Below are 16,887 nucleotides of genomic sequence, written 5' to 3'. Positions count from 1 at the left end.
CAACATCTTGGCAAACATCATTTCTTCTTTTAAACAGATAGCAGTAGTATTAGTTTCTAGGAGTTCTTAAATAAGGACCTTATTATTTTTCTACATAATATATAATGATTTTTATGTAAGGATGATATAGATATTCAAAGATAATTTATAGTGAATATACTTATTATATTTTTTAAAAAATTCTACACTACCAAGACTAACAAATTAAAGTTTTGCTTATACTTCGGAATAGTAAACTCATATTGAAAAAGCACCAACAAATATTTGTGCTCAATTTAAGTACTTGTCCTGAAAATTCAAAAAGACATGAGTACATTCATTTCTGGTTAAGAATACTTTAGAGACATACTGGTATATCATGTAGACTTTTAAAAATATGTTGAGAGTTGACAGTATAGCATAACTTCTTAACATAAAAACAAAAAGGCTTTCAGGAATTTAGGGAATTACGATCTTTATTGTAGGCAAAGAATATCTTCTACAGTAAGTATGGGGAAGCTTATCACCATATTATACCTTCACAAAGTCTAAATGAACTCTTCTTTAAGAACTGTTTCATCAATACGATTATCAGAGTAGAAGAAATTCCTTAAAAATTTCAACATTTTCATTTATTTTTATTTAACAAATGACTAATTTACGGCTTAATATGTGCCAGGTACTATTCAGTACTTAAATATACTCATTTCATCACCTGACTTACTTTCCAGTCTGAAAAATGAAGTATAGGGGCCATTAATAGCTTTTTTTTTTAAACTGAGATCAAATCATAATGAAAGCATCAAAGTTTCATATTATCTACTGATTAAAAGCACAATGAAAAGTCATCTAGTCTGTAGCGGTACTTCTGAGAGGGCATTATTCTGTTTTTAAAATACCTTACAACGGAAGTTCAGCTAAACAGAGGAAGTGAAGTACCTTTCATTAACCTTTTAAACATTTATAGCTAAAGTTAAATTTTTCACTTTTTCAATTTTCACTATCTACTAATAATTTTACCTAAATACTCAAGTGAATTTAAGTTCTAGGTTCTTAAAGAAAGTGATAATGATATCCATTTGGGGAGGAGACAGGCTGGGAACTCCAAATACTATATATAAACAACATTTACCTGCTTTGTCTTGAAGAGCAACTGTTCCTTTCCCCACAACTGCTGTCGTGGCCTGTGGCAGAACTGTGGCAATGGAAGTGGTAGCTGCTTCTCTGACGACTCCAGAATTCTGGACTCCTCCACTAGCAGTGCTCACGTTAACAGTACGTTTGTTCACAGCTGTGGGCTTATTTGAACAGCCTTTAGTTAAACCTGACTGAAAGGGAAGGGAATATTTAAAAGATCAGGTTTCTAATGCTCCACACGAGACATTAATATTTCATAAATTCCCTATTAGTTTAAAAAATATTGTTTTTCCCTTAGAAATCTTAAGCTTGCTGGTGGATGTGAGAGTTTCCCTCTGAACCATAAAAACCTTTTAATATTTTTGAAGAGAGAGAAATGTGCAAAAAAAGTTTTAAAACTAAGTATCAAATGGATTTGTACTAAAATTATTTACAATGCTTTGATATAAAAATTATTATGAAGCAAAACTACACTGTGTTTAACTGACAACATATGATTTCTATATTCTGAACTAGATTTATTTAGTAAAATCAAAAATGCTGAAAAGAAAGAAAATATCTTACCTTAGAAAGGACAGTGGAGTACTGAAATGCTATACATTGCACAGATGTCTTATGTGCACTGATGGTTTTAACTGGTGATTTCAACATCCTTAAATCATATTGATATATTTTCCCACGGGAAGCTCCAATAGCCAAAGTGGCTCCATCAGGCATGAAATCTACTGCAGTTAGAGGAGCGTCAGCCACTAAAGTTTTCACTAGCCTTTGGAAAGGAGAGCAAAGTATATGTAGATATGTGAATGTATATATATAAGCTTATACGACATATAAACAACTGTAAACCAAAACCAAAGTTACTTAGATTTCGGCAAAGTTACTTGGAATACCCATCTCAAATGTTTGTTTAAAGCAGAAATGCAGAATTAGACCTGGAGACATTTCTACTACAATGGCATGTAAAGCAACTGCTAAGCACTCCATCCTATTTTTCTATTCACTTCCAATAGATACAATACATTCTATATCTTCTAGAAACAGGACCTATTTCTTTGAGTAATTATTATTTTGGCGGTGAACGTGATAGAATTCCTGCATGTTACTCCACACATAAGGGCTCTATAGCCTCAGGGTTAAGGAGGCTCCAAGTATCCCCTTTCCATTTAGTGACCTGCTTAGGCCTCGAGAGGATTATGACCTTTGACAAGGAAGCAGCTGCTACTTTGCTCTTGCTTATGCATCTCTTGACCCAAAAGCTAAAAGGATTCATGAGGTTTAATCCTCCCAGAAGCTAATACAGAAGTATGGATACTGATCTGCTGAAGCTGAACTCCTTGCTGGAGTGTCAGGTATATGAGAGGAATGGTTTACTGTTAGGGTTCTCAGTAAATTAGTTCAAAAAAGAAAAGAATTTAAAAAAAAAAAAAAAAAGAAGAGTAAAATAAGTAACAGTAAACTTTAAAAAGGGGCTCACAGTAGGTCCTTCCCTAGCAGTAATATTATAATAATGCCACTTCCTTTCACATGATCATTAGATATTGTTAGGTGTCTTGAATACACCTCTTGCAGTCTTGCAGAGTTTTTTTGTTTTTTAAGCTAACCAAGCACACTTATAACTGTAAGAAGAACAAGAAGGCATAACAGACCTAGATACTTAGAGAATTATGTACCCTTTAGCTCTATATCAGTGGTTCTCAACTGGGGGGAATTTTACTACTTTTAATTTGGGGAGTACTACTGACATCTAGTAAGTAGAGGCCAGGGATGCTGCTGAATATCCTACAATGCTCAGGACAGCTCCCCACAACCAAGAATTATCCAGCCCAAAATGTCAACAGTTTAGAAACCCTGCTCTAGATAATGAATTAATTTTAAAGCAAATTAATCATATTGCTTTAAAAATATACAAATTTAGTTGTATTCTGAAAAAGAGTAATATGCATGCATGCTAAAATAAAGATGTGAAATCATTAACATGCTACCCCTCAACATTCATCATCCAGAAGTACTCTAAAGCAGGGGTCCCCAACCCCCAGGCCACGGATGGGTTCGGGTTCGGGTCCGCGGCCCGCGCTGCACACAGTAGGAAGTGAGCGGACTGAGGGCGAGCGAGCAAAGCTTCATCTGCTGCTCTGCACTCGCATTACGGCCTAAGCCATCCCCCCACCCCGTCCACAAAACCGGTCCCTGGTGCCAAGAAGGTTGGGGACCGCTGCTCTAAAGAACACCCACATCTCATCTAGTTTTTTCTGCATGGGAAAAAAAAGAAAAGTCTACCTTATTAGATAACAAATACACAAACTTTACATCTTCTAACATTAATCAGAGGTCTATAAAAATCACAAATATGGCTGCTAATGAAAGAATTATTTGTTACTAAATTAAGAAATGAGCATGTTATACTTACTTCTTACTTGAAGTGTCATAGAGAATGATTCGTTTATCCAAGCCTATAGTTACAAATAGCAATTCATTGACAGGAGAAAAACAGATGCCTGAACCTGGAGCTTTATGTGTACTGTCAAAGTTATGGTATGGACTCTGACTATTCACATCCCAGAGAGTTACTATTCCATTATCCGAAACACTGCCCAGTAGCGACTTCTTAAACAAGGAATACTTCAAGTGCCGAACAGACTATGAAAATAAAAATAAATTTTACGGAATTGTAAGCATACATAAGAACATTTTATATAAAGTATAAATATGGCCAACCACATTATTCACAAGGGATTTAGAACTTCTCTGGTTTATCGCATAACAGGTTTCAATCATGACAACCATAAAATCATTTAGTGGGCTATAAGATGACCCTAAGACATCTTAATTCTAGTAACTGAATATTTGTCATGATTTTATTATGTCGGAGTAGAGTTACCTCAGTCACCTCTTTTTCAGAAGAAAAATACAATATATTGAGGTAAACTACATTAATTCATCAGGATTAGAACATTCCACCTAAATAAAAGGCCCAGTCACAGTCAAATCATGAATAAGTATAAGGGAACGCTGGTAGAGAATAAGCAATAATATTTTGCATTTGTTTTCAGTATATATTTTTGATATCTGGATATGCTTGAAACTGATGTGCTGGCAATTCAACACTTGAAGCACAATAAAAAATTAACTAAAACACAAAGGGGAATTGGCAACACTCTAGACTGGGGATGGACTATATACCCATTCTTTCAAAAGCTTTGGCCTGAGGGCAATGCTAGCCTTTCTCTAAAACACTCATCTCTAGAGGCAGTGGAGACATTCTTTCTAGTTTCTGCTGGACAAGAATATACAAAGATCCAGTTTGAGTAAACAGGTCTTAGATTAAAACTGGATGAATTTTATCTACTTTTACTAAAATGTTGCTTTCAAACTTGACTGATATTATCATTTATCGTGCTGAGAATTAAGTATTTTACATTTAAGCTATTTTTTCCCCCACACAGAAATAGCAATGTAAGTATAGAAATGAATATTAAGTAGAATCCACAAGAGTGGGAAACTAGCTATAAGACACCTTCAAACAGTTTAGTTATAGTCTGGAGTCAAGCAACGAATCATGTTCTAGATGGCAGGTATCAACTACACATATAGGTCCCAGATAAAACTGCCACAGAACAAAAGTCAAACCTGAGGGCTTTTTGTTTGTTCCAAAAAGATTTAAAACCACTAGCTTTTATATATTAAAAAACTCATATTCTACTTCTAAGATGTTTCAAAATAGTAAGTATTAGCCCTCAACAACAAAAAAATATTTAGGAATAACATAACACAAATTCTGTCTAAGGAAATGAGTATTTGTAACCCAACACCTCAGGTAAGATAATCACTACGGTCAACCATGAAATTGGGCTCCTCATTTTCATATGGCTAAAGTACAAACAAAATTTTGGTTTATATTTTCCATTTTTGTTGAGGAAAAGCATATTCATTTGAATAGACAAATCTTTCCTCTGGTCTACACTCAAGAAAAAATAAACTACATGGACCTTGACTATATAAAAGATATAGAGAGCCTTAGTGAATTATAATGTTTGCAGAGTCATATATCAACCTACCTAAACATAAGCAAAATATTAATTTGTAAAAGACTTCTGTAGCATTTTAAGAGTTCATATAGTTATAGCCCTTCACATAATCTAAATTTGGATAAAATGCACAAGCAGAACATTAAAAACAAAACATCACCATAAAATCATAGACCTTCTAGATACTCAAAGTTCATAAAGTTCAACCTCTTAGGCACAGTAGTAATTTGCTAAAACATCCTTAAAATATGGGCCATCCAGAATCTGCTTGAATACAGCAGGGAACAAGGAGCTTACTGTTTTATATACAGTAGTCCCTACCTTGTCCACAACTTCACTTTCCATGGTTTCAGGTACGTACCGTGGTCAACCACAGTCCAAAAATATTAAATGGAAAATTCCAGCAATAAACAATTCAAAAATATTAAATTGAGCACTAAGTAGCATGATGAAATCTCACTCCAGTACGCCAGGATGTGAATCATCCCTTTGTCCAGGGTATCCTGCCCATTAGTCACTTAGTAGGCATCTCAGCTGTCAAATCAACTATCAAGGTATTGCAGTGCTTGTGTTCAAGTAACCTTAATAATGGCTCCAAAGTGCAACACTAATGATATTGGCAATTCAGATATGCCAAAGAGAAGCTGGGTGCAGTGCTTCCATTAAGTGAAAAGGTAAAAGTTCTCAATCATAATAAGAAAAGAAAAAAAAACTATGGTAAGAATGAATCTTCTAACCATGAAATTATGAGGAAGGATAAAGAAATTAATGCTAGTTTTGCTGCGCACCTCAAACTGTGAGTTATAGCCACAGTGTGTGATAAATGCTTAGTTAGGATGGAAATGGCGTTAAATTTGTAGAGTAAGATATTTTGAGAGAGAGAGAGAGACCACATTCACTAAACTTTTATTATAGTATATTGTTATAATTGTTCTACTTTATTATTGTTGTTAATCTCTTACTGTGCCTAATTTATAAATTAAATTTTATTATAGGTATGCATGTGTAGAAAAGCACATAGTATATACAGGGTTAGGTACTAACTGCAGTTTCAGGCATGCACTGGGGGTCTTGGAACGCACCGCCCACAGATAAGGAGGGACCACTGTAAAACTTAATAAATAATTTAAAATGAATTTCTTAAGTCAAAACCTAAATTCCATATATTGCCTCAAATTCTGTGGACCTATATGGCAACTCATTTAGAAAAGAAAAACAAGACTAAAGATAACCATAAATCTTCCTCTCAGATGAACCGGCGTTTCAAGTAGAGCCAAACTCTGTATGACCTGGGTAAAAACTTCTTAAACTCTCCAAGCCTCAGTGTTCTCGTGAACAACACAGAAAACACTTTTGTTTGCCTGTCAAGGTTACTTTAAGGATTAAATAGCATTTCTGCAAAAAGCCAGGTACATAGTAGGTGTTGCTACTATTCTCACAGGTTCATGACTCACACGTTCATTCATGTACCATACATTTGAGCATCTTTTACATATAAGTTTTTAAAAGACCCTTAAGTAGCCACACTGGTTTCTGTCAATAACTCACCTCTAACTCTTTGATAACAGACCTTCATTTCTGAGCCTTCTACATCTATTAAATCATCATCTATTTAGAATATCAAGAGAATATCTAATGATCCTGGATAAATGAAATGTTTATCTAAATTATATTTAAAATAAGTATTAACTCATTTTAGTATCAACAGCATTTGTTAAGTCCCTATCTTGTTCCACATTCAAGATATTTCTAGGAAAAATAACAGCCAGCCTATAGGTCATAATTTGCTGACCCCTGCTATAAATATTTGGAAATGTTTCTTTAAAAAAAATCACAAAAAGGAAAAGAAAAACCATCCATAATCCTACCACCTAGAGAAAAACTGGTTAATAATTTGGAGGATATCCTTTAAGTATTTTTCTGTGTATATGTATGTTTGCGTTTGAGTAAAGTACCAACAGCAAACCTGGGACCATACTTTATTATTATAAAGTTAGCTGTGTTATTAATATCTTCTACTACATGATTTTAATAGCTGGATAATATATGAATGTACGAGTATATCAATTTATCTAAATAATCTAATGATGGACACTTAGGTTATTTCCAATTTCCAAGTACCCTGACTACTATTATTTTTAAAAATTGCTACTTTATAAAAGAATTTGTATTTTATTGTTGTTCACGCTTTAAAGGTTCTCGGTTGAAAAATGCTAAGTGACCATTTGTTTTCCTTCTTTTGTGAACTGCCCATTAATCTATTTTGCTTATTTTCTATTGGGCTATTAAGATTTTTAAAATACTCATTTGCAATTGATCTTAATATAATAAGGACATTAATGCTCTCATAGACATAAATATTTTCCCCATTTTCTTTTCAACTTTGTTGATTTTTATCGTCTTGCTTTTTGTCAGATTTTAGATTTTTATGTACTTAAATACATCAAACTTGTCCCATGACTTATGACGTTGTTCCTACACTTAGAAAAGCCTCCCCTTCACAGAGATAGGAATGTACATTCACATTCTTATAGCTTTATAGTCTCTGATACATATATGACTATATATATATATATATATATGCATGTACATATACAAACATACATACATATACACACTCGTAAATATACAGTATCCGTTCAAGTCCATTCCTCCCTCTTCTTCATTCCCAGTGTCTTATTTCAAGCACCAATCATCTGTCACCTGAGCTACTGCCCATTTCCATTCTCAATGGCTTGCTATCCATCCTTCACACTACTGCAGCAATAACCTTTTCAAAACTGGATATCTGAACATAGTTCTGTCTTGCTTAAAGTCCTTGTAACTGGAGAGCTCTGAGAAGACAGAGGTTATGACGGTGGCAGAGTTTTTTAATCTCCCTGAATCCCCCCATTTTTGTGTGTATGTGTGCACAAGCAGGCCTGAGACTGCTTATCTTTAGAAAGTCCTGCTTTCAAGACCGGCCCTTGGCTGGAGTCTTGGAACTTGGATTTTTGGAGGGTTCCCACCACCCTAGCTGAAGAGAGTGGCTCACCGACTGATAAGAGTGGCTCACTGTGCCTAAACTGTTTGTGCAAAAGATATGGTTTATGGCTGAACCATGGCTGAACACCTGCTTTCCTTAGTAGAGTTTGGAATTTCGGTACATGCTAGGTAGAGGGTGCCTAGGTAACCAACCTCCAACAAAGTCCCTGGCCAGTGAGTCTCTAACAAGCTTCCCTGTAGACAATGTTCCATACATGTTGTCACAATTCGATGGGGAAATTAAGTACATCCTCTCCACTGAGATAACACTCTTGGAAGCTTATACTTGGCTTCCTTGTGACTTCACCCAATACACCGTTTTCCCTTTGCTGATTTTGCTTTGTATCCTTTCACTGTAATAAATCATAGCCATGTGTATGACTACATGTTGAGTCCTGTGAGTCCTCCTAGTGAAACATCAAACCTGGTCTTGGGGAATCCCAGCACAGACAGTGAGTAGAAGTATGTGAGTGTGTGCGTATGTGTGTGTGTGTTTTACAGATAGATAGCAAACCAAATAGCAAAACTAAAACCCCATGAAAACATTTACAACAAAACTAGACTATCAGGTATCCCCATGAGCCCCAAAATACACACTAGTAAGTCAAACATTTAACAGCCATAGTCCTTCATAGTATTAGTATCTGTGCAAGAGGAAGCAGAAGGAAATTACAGGGACTGAGACAGATCTGAGAACAGGAAAAGCCCCAAATAGCCGAAAGGTTTTCACAGGAAAGCATGGTGACCAATTGACAACATCAGCTAGACCAGGAATATCCAGTGCATTAGTGGTTCTATGCAAGAGGTTTGCAGAAAGGTCTGAAGGGCTAGAGCAGTTTAGCTCCAATGAACTCCCAAAACTGTCCAGCCAAGGTATCTCCTTCCCAGGTCAGGGCACCATACTAAGAAGACACTACTAAGAGTGGAAACAAACTGAATGGGATGGAGTCAATATAGTTGAAGGAAAGTGAAAATTCACATACAAGTACAGGAGTAGCACAAAGCCAAGCAACCTCAGAAAAGTTAGAAAAGATGCCCTCTAAACTCCATCTCTGTCTAGGAGTTCAGGGAAACTGACTTCACAGATAAATCCCATACAAAGTTACTATGAGAACAAAGAGAACAAGAAGAAAGACATTCTCAACAGATGACCAGAAAGACAATAAAATGATACAAGACCTTAAAAAACAACATAAATCAGAATTAGAAAACTCAGAAATGAGATGTCAGAACTTGGAAAACAATTAGAAATTTTAATCCTTTTAAAAATAAAGGCTACATTATGTAGCCTTCATTAAAGGTAAAAGGAACACAGAATGAATAAATACAACAAATAATACCGTAAAGATAGGTCAAAAGGAAAGACTTTTTAAAAGTCAAAAGTAAGGAAAAAGTTAAAAATGATTTGAGAAACAGTAGTAAATCACTGAAGATAAGAAGATCCAACAAGGAAAAAAACAGAGATAAAGAAAATATCAAATACTAAAAACTATAATTCAAGAAAACTTCCTGAAAGAAGAAAAGATTTGAAACTACATGTTAATTGAGCATACTATGTACCTATGAATAACAATACAGAATGACCAACACCAAGACATAGTCTAGTAAAATTACTGAATTTTAAAGGAAAAAAAAATCTTTTGGACATACAGGGAAAAAGAACAAGTGACTTATAAGAAAAAAATACTTAAATTATCATCAGACATTTGAGACCAAAAATGATAGAGTAACACACTTGAACTCCTCAAGGAAAGAAAATGTGAGCCTGCTGCTACTGAATTATGTTGAAAGAGAATTTGTAATCTCAAAGAAAAAGTCAAAGCAGAAAACATACACTTATGGAAACAATATTAACATATGTTACTCGCGATTATAAAAATTTGGAAAACACCTAAAGTACAGAAATGTTTAAATATGCTGTGGCATTTGAACAATGGAATATTATGTAGCCATTAAAAATTATAGTTATGAAGACTAGCAATATGAGAATACCTGGGACAGAACACTAATAAGAAAAAGCAGAAGACAAGGTTGGACCAACAGAATGATTATAACTTTATGGAAGGAAGACAGAGCTATACAGAGAAACTGCAAGAAAACATTCTTCAAATCACTTCCTATTAAAATGTAAAAGAGAAGAACAAAAGGAAAAATTATACTTTAAGAATATATAAACATATGGAAGTTTATTTTATGCCAACATGTCAATCATAAAACTGCTCAAAAACATAATATAAAGGCTAGAAAAGTATACAAATACTAAAGAAATATATAAAGAGAATCAAGAACATATTATACCATAGTATACAACTGTATACCAACATTCCCATATAACATAAAGGAAACCACTATTCTTGATATAAAGCTTTGTAGTCAGTCAAACTTTTTGAGTGCCAAAGTTCAGGTATAAACAAAACCAGTCAACCAAGTTAACTAAACTGGAATTAAATTCATTCTTGATAAAATAATTATTTTAAAAATGTAATTAATAATTATTTACCAGATCTCCATACTCATAAGGCTTATTAATACTTACAAAAGCTATACCTAAAATGTCAAAAATTTAACTGAAGAAAATGGACTTATTTAACATATACTGAAAAATGCTATATTTAAAATCTCACAGACATTGCATTTAAAAATCACTTTTAAATCTAAGAAATCAATAAAATAGATCCACTTTTTAACTGCTTTCAAAAAGGCTGCAGTCTGAGAAAGGCAACACAGGTTAACCTATTTGTGAGCCTAAGCTGCTGAACTTGACAAATAGCGACTTGCAATTAAATGCTAAGGAGTCTGTCAGCCCTGGCAGCTCTGCAGAAGCAGTAAGGCTCTTTCTCCCCTGCAGACAGACACTGCGATCCACAAAAAACTAACAGCTTCAATTCAGCTCAGACACTTCAAAGTAAGATTCTCAATATATTCAGGCAATCTCATTTCCAATATGAAATTCAGTATAATGCAGATTCAGTGAGACTCCATGGTTTTGTCACTTTTGCTAAGAAATCAATTTGATGATTTTTAAAGATTTCAAATTCTTGATTGTTCACAGAAACAAAAATAGAAAATTTTAATTTAATCATTATATGTGCCCTACCTACTATTTTTCTCAAAAACCCAAACCCTATAGTAAAACTGTCAGTGTAGAAAATGGGCTGGGTGACAGTGTATTGGAATTGAATTATGTCAATTTTTAGATAGACTTGAAATTTTTATGAACACTGTTTAAATTAAAAAAATGAATATTTAATATACTTGAAATCATAAATGAATTGTGAGGAATCTTAATTAAAAAAAACCTCCACAGATTTCAATTATGCTGCCTGTAAAATGGAAACGTAAGTATACAAAATCATAACTGTGACTTTCTTCACTAAGAAAACTGAGACTGCATACTTACATACAAAGAGGCCAAGTGGTATTTCCTAACCCATGGCACTCTGCTTTAATGCTGTAGAGAAAAATGAAATAATATAGTACACGAAAAATATATAAACATTTGTTCCAGGAAAAGGGGAAAAAAACCAACACACTCCAGTTCGATTTCTTCACCTTCTTTAATGCTCTCCTTATTCTAAGTTGCTCTAAAACACAAAATATGATTACTGAGGTCAAGTTACAACTGGTTAATTAGCAGGGGTTTGGAGGGAACACATTAAATCTAAAGATGTTCAAACCAGTTTGCAGAAGTAAATCACAAAAGCTATTTTAGTAAATTAATATGATTATTCATTAAAAGTTCACAGTAAAGTTCCCTAATCTCCACATGTTAGGAACTATGTTAGCATCTCATCTAGACCAAAAAAAAAAAACAAAAACACCAAAACCAAACAAAACCCTGTTGAAAGTGTATTTTCATTCTCACTTGACAGTTAAGGAAAAGGAGGCTTGAGAGCTAAGTCACTTGCCCAGGCTCACACAGCTAGCTCTCCAAATAAATGTGGGATTTACAATGTAGAGCTATACCAAAAAAGCTTATAGAGATGCCAACTGCCCAAACAAGAGGCAGCAAGAACGTGAAAATCTAGGTTCTGGTTCATCTGACCTTGCACAAGAGATAAGCTTTGAGCATTACTGTTTTCCTAAACTAGAAGATATATTCAGTTTTGCCATGCAAAGTAATCAATGAAAAAAATCCTTTGAAAATCAACAATACAGCAACCTGTCACCTAGAATTTAAAAAAATTTTCTTCATGCGAAGAAGAGATAAGAATAAATGTTGGACTCTTGCACAAAGTGACAAGAGAATACTGCAAAGTTTCCAGAAGTTTGGATCCTCAAATCCTTATACATTTAGCTGTCTCTGAGCTAGAAAGAGATTCAAAAGGAAACAATGCTACCACTCTTCAAGAGTCGACCTTCAGATCAGTCAGTTAAGAATCTTGGGATCAGAAAGTCCTGGAATCTCAGTTTTCTCACTTGTAAAATGAGAATAACCTATACCTCACAAGTGAGTAGCAAAGAATAAATGAGAAAATGTAATATAAAGCAATGATCACTATACTTGAAACACAATAAATGGTAGTAAGAATTCTACAAGGTGATATAACCTCTGCCTGAATGCTCTCTGAACCCTCTCACCACCTACACTCACCCCAGTGGCAATCGGATGGTCTTTGTAATAAATAATGTTGGCATAACTATATACCTGTATAGAAAGATGAACCCCATCTCACACCATATACAAAAATTAATTTGAAATGGAGCATAACAGACATAAATTTAAGAACTTCTGTTCATTTTTTTTTAAAGGCATTAAGAGAGTGGAAAGGCAAGCCGTAGGCTAAAGGAAGATATATGCAACGTGTATATCCAAAAGATGACTCCATCTGGAATACAGAATAAACTATAAATCAATCAGAAAAACAGAAATAACCCCAAACAAAAAGGATAAACAGACTTGAACAGTGACCTCACAGTATATAAAAGTGTGCCAACTCATTCAACACAGAAAAATGCAAATTAAAACCACAATGAGATACAACTACACAACCATCAAAGTGGTTAAAGTTAATTAGACAATATTTGGTATAAGCAAAAACGTGGAGCAACTGGATCTCACATACATTGCTGGGAGAAGTATACAAAGGTACAAGCACTTTAAAACCTTTTTGGCAATTTTTAATAAAGTAAAAATTGATGCCTACCCTAAGACCCAACAATTTCACTCCTGAGTATTTACTCAAGAGAAATGAAAACATATATCCATAAAAAGACTTATATAAGAATATTTATAGTAGCTTTCTCACAATAGCTACAAACTGGAAACAGTTCATGTGTCCATCAACAGTAGAATGGATAAATAAATTGTGGCACATCCATATAATGGAATACTACACAGTAGTAAAACAGTATGAACTACTATTATTCCATGCAACAAACCAAACATAATGAAGACTAAGAGAAACCAGACACATATAATTCTTTTAAGAAATATGAGGTAGTGACTGGAAAGGATTAAGATTCTGTATCTTGATTCTGGTAGTATGTAGTTACACAGGTGTATGTATGTATAAAAATTCGTCAAGCTGTGTATTTAAGATATATGTACTTTATTATATGTAAGTTATCTCAATTTTTAAAACTTTAAGATTTTACACACAATAAGGCCAAGAGCAGTAACCAAACCTAATGTTTTCACGACTATTCCTTCATCTTTTGTTTTAATAAGAAAACCCTCTAGCAAAATACAATAAAAACTGAAATCTAAGAATATACATGGTAGTATTTGACCTAATATTTATGTTACTGAAAAGTCAACCCATAATTTATAAATCTAAATTTAGCATGCTTCTAATATACCAAAGAAGTGAGGAGGAGAAAGAGGAAAAGAAGAGGAGGAAGAAGAAAGAGAAAAAGAAGAGGAAGAGGAAGGAGAAAAGAGGAAGGAGGAGGAGAAGATTACTCTATTTCTTTAAAAAGCAAGGTATCTGAACACTAGATACGATTTTTTTCCAATAGTTCCAACTTCTGTGGGCTTAGGTTTTATGTCTCCATTATCATAATACAAATAACCAAAAAAATTACAAAAACAAAATATTATTTCCTATTTTTATGACAATATTAATACATTCTCTGTGGCAAATCACTTATCCTCAACCATAAAATGCAGAAAATGAGATTACCTCTAAAGTCTTTTCTCAGTTCAAGGTTTCTATGATTCTAATATTCAACTAATCAAAAAATTCTGAGTTCCCTAAATGCCTTCCAAAATAAAAGCCAAACTTTGGTCTGGCATTCAAAGTCCCACTTCAACACTATGTTCCTGCTTACCTTTCTAATCTTTTTCTCACGTTAGCCCTATATAAAACCCATACGCTTTCCTTTCTCCTTGTTTTTCTTCATATGATTTCCTCCATATAAAATATCCCTCTCCCAAAGTTCTTTATTAGCCTATTAAGATCTTTGTTATCTTTAAATGTATTCATCTACTCATATATTTATTGAGGATCTTTTCCATATAAGGCACAAAGTTAGACAATGGCCGAGTACAAAGAAACAAGACACAGTTCCAACTATAATGTGGACATGTAAAGAGCTAACCCTAATTCAAGCTAGAATCAAATAACTGTCAGAGGCCAGTTTATATACTAGTAAAACAAAACAAAACAAAATCAGTTATAAGCCTTAGACCCAGATGAAATCCTCCCTCCTTCAACTTTCTCTATTTTATTCCCAATCAGACAGTCTTCTCTGTTCTGGATCACCATGAGATTGTTTTTCATCAATCTTCCATAAAATCATTTATATGTACATCTCTTTTATTACCTCAATACATATGAAATCTGAGAAAAGACTTTTTTCTGTACATTTTTAATATCCATTAAATTTTCCTTAAACACTAAATACTATTCAAATAATGATTTTAATGCTTTTCAAAATTGAAGAGCTCCCATATTTTATCTAATAATACTTATGGCCAAAGTGATTACAATAAAAAGATTAAAAGAAGTTTCACCTCATTGGAAATTCCTGTGGAGAATTTCATGGAAAGTTAGCCAAGAAATAGATTTCTTGAGAAACTGAATTTATTCTTTTAAGAATTTTATAGACTAATTTTTTATAAAGAAAAAAAAATTCAACAATTGACTAATTTTCCTCTATAAAAATTTTCCCTAAATACTCGTATTAACCTGAAATACATAAATATGCTTTGATACTTTAACTATCACATACTTGAAAAAAACAATCAAGAAAACTCAATTTACCCTGTGCCTAAATATTGGGTTAGCCAAAAAAGTTCGTTCAGTTTTAAGTAAAAATAGAAGACATTTTTCATTTTCACCAAGAACTTTATTGAACAATGGATTCATTAACCAAATGAACTTTTTGCCAACCCAATACAATTATTCCATGTCCACCAAACAGTATTTATGAACATAAGTATCTGTCTTGTAGCTGACATAGTTTAAGCTATGCAACACTTCTATAATGTCATAATTAATATCCATGTTTTGGGCTTAATCTATTAACAATTATCTGTATTGTTTATACATAGTTAAGTTCTAGGAGCATGTTCAGTGGCACAACCGAACTCATGTAAGCACCATCATCTAGTATGAATTAGCTTTTACATACTACCATTAAAGAATAGCTACCTAAGTTTGAGTGAGCTAAATGCAAATTTAAAATACTCAATTTTAAAAACTCAAATTCATTGTCTTATGTAAGATAATTTAAAAATCTACCTTATCAACTTTATGTTGAATAAATCCATACTGTACCTGGTTACTACCATGGCCAAAAGGAGTACTAGATAAATTAGTGGTTACACTGTGCAAAATAATTTCACCACTGAGAGATCCAGAAGCAATGTAGCAGTCATTCCAATTATATGTTACACAAGTTACTTCATCTTTATGATCCTGAATGAAAGAAATGAAAGTAAATACAGTGCCACACAACCTTCAAACAGCATATTTTCACGGTTTTTTGTAAAGTTCATGTTTTGTAACTATTATGTATTTGTCAATCTAATATATGCTTTAACATTTTCCTCAAATAACCCCCCAAAAATTACTCAAGTGAGTAGTAAACTATCTGATTAACACCAAGTCTTTTCAGGGAACAAAGATTTATTTTTCATAACCATAATAATGGTCAGGCACCCTGAAACAAGAGACAAAAAGGAAAGGTAATTTTCTAAATGGCATTATGTCTACCTTAAAGAATTCACTTCCACTGACAAGTAACATTTATTGCAAGTTGATTATTATGAGAGTCCCTGCCCTTGAGAATATTACTGTTCAACTGAGAAGACAGGACATTTAAGTGAACATGCAAATGGCAGAATGAATGCTAAATGAGTGGCAGAGGCAAAGTGTCAGAGGAAAGAGAGTTATCACTGTGAACTGAGTTGACAGAGGAAGCTTTATGGAAGACAGAAAGCTTGAGTTCAACATTAAAAAAAGTAATAAGAGGTAAGTTAGGGGAGGAGAAAGAAAACTGACACTGCAAAATAGAAGACAGCAAAAAACAAAAGCCCAAAGCCAGAATGAGCAAAGCATGTTTGAGATTTGATGGCTGCTGCTTCCATCTGCTGAGTACCGACTAAGGCTGGGAGTTTTATATATTATTATTAATCTTTAGAACAATCATGGGAGGCAAAGCCATTTTCCCCATTTGATATGAGTTAACTAAGGTTAAGAAACTGTGCAAGCTCACAGAACTGCCAGTGGTAGAGCCAGGATTCAATCCAGGTCATATTCCAAAGCTTATTTTC

General features: G+C 33.7%; 1 protein-coding gene across 2 annotated transcripts in view; it reads right to left on the bottom strand.

Annotated features, from left to right (window-relative positions):
- The window catches only part of NEDD1 (NEDD1 gamma-tubulin ring complex targeting factor), a 45,327-nt gene that overhangs the window by 17,024 nt on the left and 11,416 nt on the right, over window positions 1-16,887 (bottom strand). For both annotated transcript variants that reach the window (XM_082850607.1, XM_082850608.1), the window contains exons 5-8: window positions 15,890-16,030; window positions 3,524-3,753; window positions 1,681-1,882; window positions 1,112-1,307 (exon numbers count right to left, since the gene is read on the bottom strand). In XM_082850607.1, coding sequence (XP_082706733.1) covers window positions 1,112-1,307; window positions 1,681-1,882; window positions 3,524-3,753; window positions 15,890-16,030 — 769 coding nt within the window. The remainder of the gene's footprint in view (window positions 1-1,111; window positions 1,308-1,680; window positions 1,883-3,523; window positions 3,754-15,889; window positions 16,031-16,887) is intronic.

The sequence above is a fragment of the Leucopleurus acutus genome (genome assembly GCF_964270905.1).
Source record: "Leucopleurus acutus genome assembly, chromosome: 11".
Lineage (NCBI taxonomy): Eukaryota > Metazoa > Chordata > Mammalia > Artiodactyla > Delphinidae > Leucopleurus > Leucopleurus acutus.
The sequence above is the reverse complement of the archived record's forward strand: the minus strand, read 5'-3'. Positions and strand labels throughout refer to the sequence as shown.